The sequence below is a fragment of the Martes martes genome, assembly GCF_963455335.1.
Source record: "Martes martes genome assembly, chromosome: 5".
Classification (NCBI taxonomy): Eukaryota; Metazoa; Chordata; class Mammalia; order Carnivora; family Mustelidae; genus Martes; species Martes martes.
The window spans coordinates 90,722,755-90,737,265 of NC_137892.1; the positions used below are offsets into that span (position 1 = coordinate 90,722,755).

Here is a 14,511-nt window from a genome sequence, read left to right on the forward strand (position 1 = left end):
AACCTGGTTCTCTCTCATTTTGCCTATGTCTGTAAGTGGCATCATCTGCCACTCGCTAACCAAAGCTAGAAAACCAAAGTTATCCTAGATCTCACCTCTTCTCCCACACACCACATTCAGTCCATCAGCAAATTTTATTGGTTCTACCTCATTTATACATACTTCTCATCTTCCCTGTTCTATTCACTCTGTCCCTACATTCATCCACGCCACCCTCAGGTCTAGCCTAGCCTAATATAATTTCCCTTTTGTCTCCAGGCTTCCACGCTTGCCTCTCTCTACTCCATTTTCCATATAGCAGCCTATATGAGTTTTCTTACAAAGTAATTACGATCCTAGCATCACTTCACTTAAAATCTTTTAGTGGTTTCCCATTCCTCTGGAGCAAAATTCAGACTTTTTACTGGGACTCTCTGGATCTTAGATTATCTGACCTCTGCCTACTTCTCTAATTTCACTGCATGCCACCACATGCAAACCACAGTCCAGTCATATCAAACTTTGATCAGCTCCTGGAATTTTTCAAGCTCTTTCTGCTTTGGCCTTGATTGCTTATGATGCTTCCTTCTGGATTATGCTTTCCTGAAGCTCTTATAATTGGATTCTGTACATCCTTTGGGTATCAGCTTACATGTCAACTTCACAGAGAGCCTTCTCTGACCACTTTCTCTTTTTTCTTTTTAAGATTTTATTTATTTATTTGAAAGAGAGAGAGACAGGGAGAGAGAATCTGAAGCAGACTTGGGGCTGAGCACAAAGTCCAACATTGGGCTCAATCCCACAAGATCATAACCTGAGCTAGGTCACTTGCTTAACTGACTGAGCCACCCAGATGCCGCCCTGGCCACTTTTTCCAAAGATGTTGCTGCCTTATTATGACAAGTGTACATATTTCTATCATGACAGTTAGCTTAATGTGTAATAATTTATTTTTTTCATTTACTCATTGTTTATCTCCTCCACTAGAATGTTAGTTCCATGAGGGCAGAGATCTGTCAATGTCATGAACTTCTGTATCCCCTAGATTTGTGCTATGCGTATAACAGAGTAGGTGTTCAGCGAATATTATTTAAGTAAATGAATGGATGAATGAATGAATGAATGAATGAAATAGGTTGTAAATAGGAGTACCATATAACTATCATCAAGCCAGGGTACTTTTCAGTTTGAAAAGAGATGCGCTGGGGCACCTGGGTGGCTCAGTGGGTTAAAGCCTCTGCCTTCGGCTCAGGTCATGATCCCCGGGTCCTGGGATTGAGCCCCACGTCAGGCTCTCTGCTCATCGGGGACCCTGCTTCCCTTTCTCTCTCTCTGCCTACCTCTCTGCCTAATTGTGATCTCTGTCTGTCAAATAAATAAATAAAATCTAAAAAAAAAAAAAAAAAGGAGACGCACTTAAAATTAAACTTGGGACAACAGCCATAAACCAAGAAATAATTGAAAGAACACTGGGTTTCCAGAGGTATCAGAAGTCCAAAGTGACTCTGACTTTGTGCCCTACAACGATTTTTTAAAGTTTGTTTATTGGGGTGCCTGAGTGGCTCAGATGGTTGAGCAGAGTCTGCCTTTGGCTCAGGTCAGGATCCCAGGGTCCTGGGATTGAGTTCTGTGTCTGGCTCCCTGTTCAACAGGGAGTCTGCTTCTCCCTCTTCCACTGCTGCTCCCCCTGCTTGTGCACACTCTTTCTCTCTCTCTCTCTCTCTGTCAAATAAATAAATAAATAAAGTCTTAAAAAATAAAGTTTATTTATTTTTATTTTTTTAAAGATTTTTTTATTTGACACAGAGAGAGATCACAAGTAGGCAGAGAGGCAGGCAGAGAAAGAGGGGGGGAAGCAGGCTCCCTGCTGAGCAGAGATCCCGATGCGGGGCTCGATCCCAGGACCCTGAGATCATGACCTGAGCCGAAGGCAGAGGCTTAACCCACTGAGCCACCCTGGTGCCCCTGTTTGTTTGTTTTTAAATCAAATGATGAACTGAATGTGGTATATTAGATAAATATTATAACAATGTGTTAAGTGGAGAGTCAAGAGCCAAAATATCAATTATTGAGAGCAAAGTTTAGTAGAAAATTTAGGTACAAGATATAACAGTATTAGTCAAAACTGGAGGCAAAAGTAATGAAGAGGAGGGTATAGATTTGGAGGCCAAACCTAAAGGAAGATGACTAAATATGAAAAGTCAAGCAGAGGGAGGAGTCAAGGAAGATTCAGGACAAGTCTCAGTCACTCACAGTTTCTCCATGGCCTGAAGTTTCTCCATGGAAACAGAAGTCGTAAGAGAAAATCAATGTTGTCATCCCAGCAGAAATGGTTGGTGAAGCATTAGACCTGTGGTGCCTTGAATTTGCACAGAGATGGGGATTTAGCAATCATCAGCAGAGAAACAGAACTGGAATTTTGGAGTAGATAAGATCTCCAACAGTGGGTGCCTCGGTGGCTCAGTCGGTTAAGTGTCTGCCTTGGGCTCAGGTCATGATCCCAGGGTCCTGGGATCAAGTCCGGTGTTGGGTTCCCTGCTGAGCAAGGAGTCTGCTTCTCCCTCTTCCTCTGCTGCTCCCCCTGCTTGTGCACGTACTCTCTCTCTCTGACAAATAAATAAAATCTTTTAAAAAAAGAAAAGAAAAGAAAAAAAGACCTCCAATGGTGAGAGAAGCAAGTGTGTCCTGGTTGTCAGTTTCGTGTTCTTGCCCTTGCACCATTTCCAACTTTGACAATTGTGATCCCAGCTGATGGAGGTGGGAATCAAGTCTACTTTGCTGAAATGATGGGGGTTAGAAATGAACTCAGGCCATGGAGAAATAAATGGCAAGTAGGGCCTGATGAGGCAATCAAAGCTCTGTGGCAGCAGAGAATAATTAAAAAGAGTGTGAGAGAAAACCAGTGAGAAACTGGAGTAATTAGGGTTATTTAGCTTGGAGAAAAGGAGAGTTTGAAGGCCTGAATCCATAATAAGAGCTCCCGGAGGTTTTAGTAGGCTTAAAATATAGCAGTGCTGATTCAGGTTAGACATGCAGCAAATGTCCTGATAAGTAGTTTATCACAAGAAGGAAGGACTGACTCCCCCCTCTCCCTTGGTCTTTCTTTTTATCTTTTCTTTTTCTTCCTTTTCTTTAAAGATTTTGTTTATTTGTTAGAGAAAGAGGGAACAAGCAGGGGGAGAGGCAGGCAGAGGGAGAAGCAGGCTCCCCACCAAGCAAGGACCCTGAAATCATGACCTGAGCTGAAGGCAGATGCTTAACTGCCTGAGCCACCCAGGCACCCCAAGATTTTATTTGTTTATTTGGAAGAGAGAGAGCGTGCATGAGCTAGGGTGGTTGGGGGGCAGTTTGCAGGCAGAGGGAGAAGCAGACTCTGCGTGGAGCAGGGAGCCCAATGGGGACTTGATCCCAAGACCCAGGGATCATGACCTGAGCCAGAGACAGATGTTTAACCATCTTGATGTTAACCATCTTGACGGTCCTTCTTTTCTTTACTTTTTTCTTTTCTTTTCTTTCTTTCTTTCTGGAGTTTATTTGAGAGAGAGAACAGAGAGAGGGAGAGAGAGAGAGAGAGAGAGGGAGAATGCAGGAGTGGGGGTAGAGGGGCAGAGGGAGAAGGAGAAGCAGGATCCCTGCTGAGCAGGGAGCCCAGTGACTCAGGGCTCCATTCCAGTATCATAACCTGAACCCAAGGCAGATGCTTAACTGACTGATGGTCTTGGTGGTCTTTCAAGCAGAGTGTACTCTTGATGGTCTTTCAAGCAGAGTGTACGGTGTTCTCCTCTTCAATAGGCTTTTGATCAGGAGCTTTTCTGTTAAGAAGCATGTGGCTGAATCAAGTCATCTCTTATGGACTACAGGAAGTCCTGGTGAAGAAACGACAAGGGACCTCAGTACCTCAACATGGGTCAGTTCAGGAACCTGAGGATCTGGGAGGAATGTGGGAATGAATCTGGGCTCTTGGTGCACCAGCAGGCCTTTTCCCTTACCCACATGCCTAGTTCCCTTACCCTAGTCTCCCTTCCCCCTCACTGACTAAGTGCAGTCTGAGGCTTCCTGGAGCCCTGGCCTAATTTCCTTAATACTTGCATTTGTCATCCAACATCACTTTTCTGATGACAAGGGCAGTCTGGGAGGTGGACAGAGCCTGAGCCATGGACAGTGTTTAGGGCCTTGGAATCTAGTGTTATCTCTTCAGTCATCTCCTTTGGTGACACTGGGCAGGACACTTTGTTCCTCTAAAACCAGGTTTCCCCCCTTTTGTTAGGGAATGTAGCTGGGATTAGCTGGTTTAGAGCTGTAGTCCTACTCAAAGGTCTTTAACTTCTCCTGAAGCCTTTGCTTTGGTTCTTGCTTTCATTTCATTTCCCCCCAACCCAAACATCTGTATCTAGGCCCTGAATCTCTCTCTGGCTTTTCTGATCAATTATTATAAGTAGTTTGTGATCTGGGGCTAGAAATTTGTCTTTCTCTGGATCCTGTTTTTCCTTCCACTACCCTCTAAAATAAACACTCCTTCTTTACATTCCTTTGAAACTTTGACCTCTAATATAGAACATAATTGTTAGCCTTTTTCTTTGAGTACCACCTAGCGAACCAGGATTCTGCCCTCCCAGGTCTGCAGGAGTCAGGCTATCTTGCTTTATCATTCTAAGGAAGGCCTTTGCAAGTCAAAAGTTAGGTTTCTCCATTCTGGAGAAGGGCTGAGAATTTAATGCTCCTGCTTGCTCAAGAGAGAGGAAGAGGACACCTTTCACTGCATATGAATGGTAGTCATTCTGCAAAGCTGTCATGACAGTTGGGAATGTCACCAGAGATTCCCCGGGCTCCCAGAGCCTGCGTGATGTCAAAAAAGAGTATAGATTTGGGTGATAGGGGCCCGGAATTAAAATCTACCTCCTTGTATTTAATTTTAGGTTGGGTGCTTAACTTTTCTGAGCCACAGTTTCCTCAGTAATAAGAGGGGAATAATTGTAACGCTTTAATTGGCTTGTTCCCAGGATTGAAGCATATAATATATCTTAACACTCGACCCTTAGTAGGTGCTTCATTACTTCCCTTTCACCCTTGCTGTTACAACTGCCCACTGGCAAACCCTGAGGAGATTGGCAAGGGTCCATAGGAGCTCTAGGAACAGACCTCACAGTTTTCTTGGGAGTCCCTAATTCTATGTATGACAAAGGTCAGATGGGAAGGAGGAGGAGGAAGAGCAGGAGGAGGTGAGGGAGGAAAAGGAGGTGGGAGGAGAGGAGAAAAAGCTTTGGAGGGGTCTGGCAAGCAGAAGCGTGTTTTTCCTTTTAAAATAGACTGAGAAAACAGGCTTCTATTCTCCAGGCCATGTGAAGTGGTGCCTGCATTTGAAATAACAGGGATAGGTTCATGGACAGGTTTTCCCTCATTGAGTTGATTCTTTTTTTCAGCAGGTTTTCAGGATCCATCATAGATTGTGGGCCAATATGCCAGTCTTGGGCCCTGAACCTATTGAATATAGGAGTTTTACTGTTCTGTCACCTTAATGATAGCCAGTTTGTTAAGGATGAGCCAAAAGGGAAGGAGGGTAGGGCTGTAACTAGTGAATCTGAATAACACTGCTATGCGTTGGAATGAATCCCTGACAGGAAGGTGATGGATGTAGAGAAATCTGAATTCCTTTAGCTTCTGGCTCAGGGTCTATGTAGGAAGATTAGTTGATGTGATTGATTGCCATGAGGGTAAGATGAATGAGGATGGAAGAGAGTTGGAAGGAGTGGGACGACGGGCTTTTTGGGGAAGTAGGAATTCTTTCCATGGAATTCCCAATTGCTCTGGGTTTCATTCGTTGAAAACCTCAGATATAAACTCACAGAAGATATAAGTCATTCTCTTCTCAAACATCATGTTTGTACAGGACAGTCGAGATAGTTTTGTTTCTGAAAATCGCCCCTAGGATTATTTGGGAATGTCGGCAAGGTCTGGGGGCTGTTGCAGTGGGAATGTCAAAGCATCAAGTACCTGGGTCCTTTGGTTGGAGATTCGGTTAGGAATGAAGGGAGAAAATCTACTTTGTTCATTTCCCTAGCACAGTGTCACAACTTCAGGTTTCTTGACGAGCACTTTGGCATCTTTGTGAACTGGAGGATTGACCTCAAGGCCACAGAATTACAATTTTTGTTTCTCTTTGAGCCCCAGGTTAATAATCTTTTCTTTATGTTGCCTATTCACCATAATTCTTGTGCTTTGGTAGTGCCTTGTTCCCCTTTCCACTACCACCGCACACAGACACTTCCTTTGTCACTAACTCTGGTGTCTTTCTGTAAGCTTCCTTAGGAGAGAGGTAGAATAAATCTTCTATTTCCTTGACATTGGCTATACTTTAATGAATTTCTCCTTGTCTCTGGCATCTGTGGGAGTTGTAAATGCACCAGAAAGAACAGAGACCTCGGGGAGCTTTCAAGGTAATAGCTTATGTTTTCTCTTGAGATGCCATCTTCCTTAGTGAATATTTCACCTTCCTTTTCACTAAAAAAAAAAAAAAGAGGGGTTATTTCCTGTTGGCATTAAAAAAAAACTAATTATTTTTTCTAAAAGTATTTAATGACAAGTATTTTTTTAACATTTATTTATTGTTTATTTATTTATTTATTAGATTTTATTTATTTCTTTGCCAGAGACAGATCACAAGTAGGCAGAGAGGCAGGCAGAGAGAGGAGGAAGCAGGCTCCCTGCTGAGCAGAGAGCCTGATTCGGGGCTTGATCCCAGGACCCTGAGATCATGACCTAAGCCAAAGGCAGAGGCTTAACCCACTGAGCCACCCAGGCACCCCTTTAATATTGTTTTTTTTTTTTAAATTTTTTTAAGATTTTATTTATTTATTTGACACAGAGAGAGAGATCACAAGTAGGCAGAGAGGCAGGCAGAGAAAGAGGGGGAAGCAGGCTCCCTGCTGAGCAGAGAGCCCGATGTGGGGCTCGATCCCAGGACCCTGGGATCATGACCCGAGCCGAAGGCAGAGGCTTAACCCACTGAGCCACCCAGGCGCCCCTAATATTTATTTTTTTAAAAAATATTTTATTTATCCATTTGAAGGAGGGAGGGGAGCGGGGGGCAGAGGCAGAGGGAGAAGGAAACTTCCCACTGAGCAGGGATCAATCACCCTGTGACTCAGGGCTTGATCCCAGGACCCCAGGATCATGACCTGAGCCCAAGGCAACACTTAATGACTGAGCCATCTAGGCTCCCCTATTTATTTATTTTTGAAGGGGCTCGAACTCACAACCGTGAGATCAAGAGTTACATGCTCTACTGACTGAGCCAGCCAGGTACCCCAGTAACTCATTCTTTTTTTTTTTTTTAAGACTTTATTTATTTATTTGACAGAGAGAGACACAGTGAGAGAGGGAGAAGGGAGTGGGAGTGGGAGAGGGAGAAGCAGGCCTCTGGTTGAAGCAGGGAGCCCGATGCGGGACTCGATCTCAAGACCCTGGGATCATGACCTGAGTTGAAGGCAGATGCTTAACAACTGAGCCACCCAGGCGCCCACTCATTCTTTTTGATAAGAAAAATATTTGTTTATTGTAGAAAAATGTAAAAATGCGGAAAAACACAAAAAGGAAAACAAATTACTCTATTTGTAATAGAGTATTGTATTACATGATAGCAAATGTTTTCATATTTTCTTAAGTAAGCTCTATGCCCACTGTGGGGCTTGAGCTCATGACCTTGAGATCAAGAATGGCATGACTTAACTGACCCAGCCAGGTCCCCCAGTATTTTCCTGTTTTAAAAAACAAAATTGGGTTATCCTGAACATGCTGTTTTGTAATTAACTTTTTTCACTTAATAGATCATGTATGTTTTTCATGTTGCTAAGTGTTTCTCCAGAATATTATTTTAATGGTTGATATTCCATTGTGGGGCCATGATTTAACTAGTTTGCCCTATTGTTGAACATTTAAATTTTTTTTTTTTTAATTTTTAAAGATTTTATTTATTTATTTGACAGAGAGAGAGAGACAGTGAGAGAGGGGCCACAAGCAGGGGAAGTGGGAGAGGAAGAGGGAGAAGCAGGCCTCCCTTAGAGCAGGGAGCACGACACGGGGCTGGATCCCAGATCCCAGGATCCTGGGATCATGACCCAAACCAAAGGCAGAGGCTTAACGACTGAGCCACCCAGGCGCCCCTTTAAATTGTTTTCTAATTTAAAATGTTAGGCTGAGGGTGTTTCCACACTCTCGGTGATCAGTCATTTTACTTGTTTATTCAACATATCTGAAATACCTCATCCCTGCAGGGGTGCTTGGCTTTTGCCCAGAGGGGAGATTCCCAAGGCTGGGATGTTCAGATTTAGGAGACCAGTTGTTGAGCCCCTAGGGGCTCCCCGCCCCAAGATTGCCAGTGGAAGATGTAGAATTGCAAATGAGGAAGGTAGAATCCACAACTTTCCTAGTCTCTTGCCCAGGTCCTCCCTGAGGCATACAGACACCCCAGGAAGCCCAAGTGAAGAAAGCAAACACACTTTGAATATGATTCAAGTTCAAAGGGCTTCCTTGTCCCTCAAGTTTCTTAGGTTGCATTAAAATACCACCTTCTAAATCTGGGAGTCTGGATTGTTTTCCTATTGGCCCAGTTCTTGGTTCTCAATTATATTATCTCTCAAACACATATCAAGGGGGTTGGATACTTCCAGTTTTCCCCTTAGCCTTGTGCATATTTGGAATATACAAGCAGGGTTTCCCATTCTTTTTTTTTTTTTTAAGATTTTATTTATTTATTTTTCAGAGAGAGCGTGCACAAGCAGGCAGAGTGGCAGGCAGAGGCAGAGAGAGAAGCAGTCCTATGTAGGACTCGATCCCAGGACCCTAGGATCATGACCTGAGCCGAAGGCAGCGGCTTAACCCACTGAGCCACTCAGGCATCCCTCCCATTCCCTTTCTTAAACTAAGGTTTCCAAAGAGAGAAATAAAAGGTCTCAGATGGATGGATATATATCCTAGCATTTATTGCAAAATGAAGTTGAGTTCCCAATCTGGGAAAATAACAAAACAGAGTCATTTTACAGCTCTTTGGGGGAAAAATCCAGTCTTTGGGCAGGGTGGTGGAGGGAATTATCTAGATAAGTCTAGATAAGCTGGGATCATCTGCCCACTTACTATGACCATTCTTTTTCCATGGTTACGAAGGTGGTTTCTGATCTCGGAAAATTCTCAGCTTATGTTGGGCCCTGGTTTCCCCAGAGTTTTGTGGGGAGATTTTTTTTTTTTTAAGTAAGCTCTGTGCCCAATGTGGGGCTTGAACTCACAACCCCAAGAACAAGAGTCACATGCTCTACCAACTGAGCCAGTCAGGCACCCCGAGAACTTTTTAAAAGTGCATACTCAGACGAAAAACCCAATACCCTAAAAAAACCTCCCACTAGGGATGTCTATGGTTTCTGCTTCACTTATCTGTGTGAGCATGTAGCTGGTCTTTCTGGAGCTAGCTAGCATGAGGGAAGGTTGCTCCTTCAGAAGTCCAGACAGAACTCATAGTTTTTTGCTTCCATTCCCTCTGAAACTTACAGTGACAAGTACTTTGAGGGTCCCTCTGGGTAATATCCCCCCAGACCAAACTCCCCTCTAGCAAGCTGCAGAAGGACAGGTGCAAAGACCAGGAAATAACTTGCAGGAGGGAGGAGATGGGGTCTGCCCACATTAGAAGGCCAGGCTCCAAACTCAACTCTGCCCAGAATGCACTGGGCAGGTTATACCTGGGCCTCCATTTCCCTGGAATTGCAGGTATGAAGGGCGCCTCAGACCAACCCTGTGATTTTCCAGTTGTTCTTAAATTCACTCTCTCTGAGAAAGCAACATGCCATCGAGCGAGGGAATCTGTGTGGGTGCTGTCAGGCACTGGCCTTGCGTCTGGACCACGCGCGGCCCGGAGAGCTGGAGCAGTAGTACCTATTCACCACACGCCTGCACTGATCACACCGGACTGTACAGCACCACTGGAATTTGCAGTTACAGCTGCTGATAGCCTCAGTTCTTCTCTCTTCCACCTGCAGGCCGCACTCGGTACACAAGCGTCCACAGCTGCGCTGCTCCCACCGGGATGCGTTGCGGCCGTTCTGCAGACACTCCCGACCTTCTGTGCCAGGGATGCCCAGGCTGGAATTGCGGGTGCAGTAATCTGGCGACTCCTCTAGAAAGATCAGCTCTGCCTCTGCACTGGGAAGGAAGGCCTCAGCGGGTGCCCAGCGGCCCTCAGCGCTGTTGCCAGCCCTCAGCTGCCGCTTATCCATCTCAATTTTCAGGGCCCGGTCATACTTGGCCTTCAGGTAGTCCCCCATCTCCCGGAAGTCAGCCAGCTGCAGCCAGCAGGTCTGGATGCTGCAGCTCCCGGAGATGCCATGACATTTGCAGGTCCTTTTCATGATGGCTCGCACTGCCTTCAGAAGGAAAGAGAGAGAGGAGGACTCTGGGTAAGGAAGATGGAAAGCGAGCAATTAAATGTGATATTTTAGAGCTGTGCTGCTTAACTTTGGAGGAGCATCAGAATTCCCATGGAGGCCTGTGAAAAACGCTATTCCTGGGCCCCACTTCAGATCTTCTCAGTTGGAGTGTTCGGGGGGTGTAAAGGCATTGGTTAGGGTAATTTTAAAGCGCTTTTGGGTATTCTTTGGGAAAATCGGGCAAGTGTTGAGGAAGTTACAGGAATCAGGAAACCTAAGCTCTAGGCCCAACTCCATCAACTTGTGTAGCTTGTTTCTTTCTCTCACCGGGATAAGAACGTTCAAGAGTACTGCAGTCTGAACCCCTACCCCCAAAGCAATTACTCATGTGTATAATTGCCTTGAAAACCTCTTCCCCTTGCTCTGGTCCAGGTCATGTAGGTATAGGTTCAAAGGGACATTTTTATGCTCTAAGCTTTAAATCTAACTTGCTTCCAGATTTGAGTTCAGAATACTCCAGAAGTCTTGGGGGGAGAATAGACCCTCCAGAGAAGCCTTGATCAGTCCCAATCCCTTGAAGTCCAGACAGATCTTAGGATACAGGTTGGATGATAACCACCTCCCCATTAATTTCCTAGAACACACAATTGAAATGGTTAAAATTTTAAGTCATGAGATCAAGGCTTTTGTGTACTATATTGTTCTGGGTTCTCAGAAACTTGCCTGTGGAAGGGGCTAAACCACAATGATTAGTGATAAGATTAAAGTAGAAGATCTGAATTTATGGCCTGGTTCTGATGCTTTTTAGTTCTGTTGTCTTGGCCAAGCCACTTGGCTCAGCCTGAACTGCTTTTGTCATCCAGAGAAGGGGGTAGCCATCCCAGTCCTGATAGGTGGTGTAAGGATGACACATGGGTATGAGACAGCTCTTGGTAAGTTGTAAGTTATAAGTGTTCAGATGTGAGGCTCTTGCCAGTACTGACCCTGATAGTTCACTCACAGACTCCTATACTTACCAGTCTGCCTGCCCTGTTGTTGTGAAGATTCATCAGGGCTCTAGCGTCCTTTCCTTTTTCCAAGCTGTCCACAAAGAGTTTGGAGATCCTTTCCCCAAATTCCACATTGTCGCTACAGCCTCCCCAGATCCAGCCATGACCTCCTGCACGTAAGGAAAGAATAAGTTCTACACATATTTCCCTCCTAAGTTTCAGGAGGAGTCAAGGTTACTTTGGCTAACATAGCTAAACCATCCCCCAAGAGCTCTAGAAGCATCTAAAGCTGCAGGTGAGACCAGGAAGTAGAGGTGCTCAGAGTGGATGAGTGAGGTCCTTTTCACAAAGACACCGCTCAGATACTTTCCATCTCCAGGCAATTAGTCTCTACAGCCTCAGTAAATGTAGGCATACTGAGCCTGGCCTAGGTGATCTTAGAAGTTCACTGTAGCTCAAACATTCTGGAATTCTGCATTACCCTACAGTAGTCTTGTTAGAGCCATCTCCTCCCTCTTTGATGACAAATCTAAGTCTCCTAGATGGTCTACAAATAACCGAGTAGCTCTGGATTATGGCCAAGCTATTCTCAGCCTGAAATATGAGGGTTAGCTTTAAGCTCTCTGGCCTTCTCATTCCTAGAGGTCTTGTTGGTTTCAGAGCTCAGTGTTACTTGGTGATCCTAGAATCATGGACCCAGCTCATCTCTTGGAAGTGTATAGGTCCAGGAGCTCCCACCAAGAAGTTGCTGCTAACATCTAGGGCTTTGAGGGACCTGTGTGTCCTTTAGCCTTTTCGTGGAAGATCTTAGCCTGCATGTAGCTCTGCCTCCCTCACTTCTTCCCACCCACATCAGAGAGTACAACTTACCTGTTTTTCCATTTTTCGACTCATCGCAGCCACAGTTTTCAAAATCGCCCATGCTACAGTTCTTGGTGATGGTGTACATGACTCCTGCAGAGCTGATGGCATGAATGAAGGAAGTCTCCCTGGTGGCTTTGGAGAGAAAGAGGGGACTGGAAACTTGGACCCTGATGACCCAAAGGAGAGGCTGTGGAAAAGTAATTGTTTCTCTCCCCTAGTCCCTGCCCCTTTGGGATTAAGAGGAGGCTCTTCTCCTTGAGAGAACAGTGTATGTCTTTCTAGCATCCTTATGTCTTTCAGGCAGACATGACTATCCCCATGGGGATGGGGATGGTAAAACCCACACAGACAGTGATGGGACCAAGGCTACTCTCCTCACCATTTGTATTGGGACCAAGACCCTGTTCTCATGAAATCCAGCCTGGCCTTCTGTTCATTAGTCACTGCTTCTTTGCCCTTGGGCAATGGGGTCCCAGGGCCGTGGAGCTGGCTTAGGAAAGAGAGAAGGGCCTTTGCTTCCTTCTGACATGAATCAGGAACTATGTAATAATCATAATGATCGTGACTACCATTTACTGAACTTGTGTCTTACTAAACTCTTTAAAAAACATCGTCTCATTTCATTTCCACACACTCCCCATTCTGTCTGCATACCCCATGGGAAGATGCTTCTCTTCATCCACATCTTCTTTACTTTCTTCCCCCTACCTCTTCTCAGGAAACTCTCTATTGTTTGTGTATAAACGACCTTTATGTGAACTACTACATACAGTTATAAAGAGCTGCAAGGTGCACACACACACACACACACACACACACACACACTACGACACAGCTCAGTGTGATCTTTCAGCTTCTCTGTTGTTGGGATTTTATGACAGCTGGGCAGATGGGAAACTCCTTAGGGGCTGCAAACACAAAGGCCTTTCCTTGTTTTTATTTCATGCAACTCAGTGCAAGGTAGGTATATACAAACACACAAATACAGAAATAAAAATAGAGAAATAATTACATTTGTATGGAAATAGTGTTGTTTTCACCTCATTCAACTCTTATAGTACGCCTGGTGTACTAAACATAGCTGGCCCTATTGACTCAATGACAAAACTGGGGTTGAGAGAGGATGTAACTCACTCAGGGTTTCACAGTAAGGAAGTAGCAGATCAGCAGATCACTGATACCTTTTTCATTTCACTGTGCATAGAGATGTCATACATACAACACATACACATACTGTAAGCTCACCTCCATGCACATACACCCCTTTGTGCAGGTGCGCAAACTTACCACTTCTCAGCCTGTTGTGAGTGGAGAGCTGGAGAGCATTTTCTGGGCAGTTCCAGCGTTCCCAAGCAAATTGGAACTTACACTCCTCAATGCCACTCTGGGCACCCAGGGCCACGCTGGTTGTGTAGGTCAGGTAGGCCTGGCAAAGGGAAAAGGGCTGTGAAGGTCAGCCCTGGCTCTGCTCAGTTCTTCTGGGGTTGGGGGGAACAGGCAGGACTCAAATGGGTTAGCTCTCCAGGAAGGAACAATTATGGGTTCCTCTGGGTGGGGGACTTCTGGCCCTGTCTCCCCTCCCCTCTTTTCTTTCCCCAAAAGAGTTCCCCTAGGAACCTGGATGGGTAAAAACAGGAGCCAGAGACCATCCTACCTTGGGACCTGTTATCAGGAAATTGTTCACTGACCTATCAAAAAGAGAAAAAGTGAGGCAGTGGTGAATGGGGATGAGATAATGGGGGTTTCCTCAGTGGGGAGTGGGGAAGGTGGCACAGGGGAAGAACTTACCAGGCAGAGGCACTGAAGGTGGCATAGCATATGCCCACAGCTACCCTGAGCATAAACAGGTCTCCCATGGCCTTGCTCACTCCCAGCGGACCAGGTCCAGCCCAGGGCCAACTCCAGAGAAGTGAGGAGAGGGCAGGATCCTTCTCAGTATTTATGTGGGGGAAATTCTGAATGGCCAAGGGGGAAAAATCAACAGCTCATCTCATTTGTCCCTTACTGGCAGGGCTGCAGGAGGCCCTGACCCAATGGGGGACCAGGAAGGAAGGACTCAGCCCAAGCCTCCAAGGAAAGCCCCGCCTCACCCCGCCCCACCAGCCCTTCTTCCCTCCCAGGCTGACAGAGGGGCTGAAGCGTTTCCCTACCCTTGAGGTTTCTTTCCTCTATAAATCAGACTTGTCTCTTCCAGCTCCATGGCTCATTTCTCAGAATCTTGTAGCCTGGAGCAGATGAGGTTCCCAACGCTGACGGTAGGTCAACAATTC

At 45.5% G+C, this 14,511-nt stretch overlaps 1 protein-coding gene across 1 annotated transcript; it reads right to left on the reverse strand.

Moving 5' to 3' along the window:
- Window positions 1-9,839: 9,839 nt before the first annotated feature.
- On the reverse strand, window positions 9,840-14,097 carry WNT8A (Wnt family member 8A; the record flags this gene model as incomplete). The annotated part of the gene is made up of 6 exons (XM_080804934.1): window positions 9,840-10,385; window positions 11,405-11,547; window positions 12,248-12,373; window positions 13,529-13,667; window positions 13,896-13,929; window positions 14,030-14,097. 6 exons carry the CDS (start codon window positions 14,095-14,097, stop codon window positions 9,840-9,842), a joined length of 1,056 nt encoding a protein of 351 aa, XP_080661060.1.
- Between the last annotated feature and the right edge of the window lie 414 nt (window positions 14,098-14,511).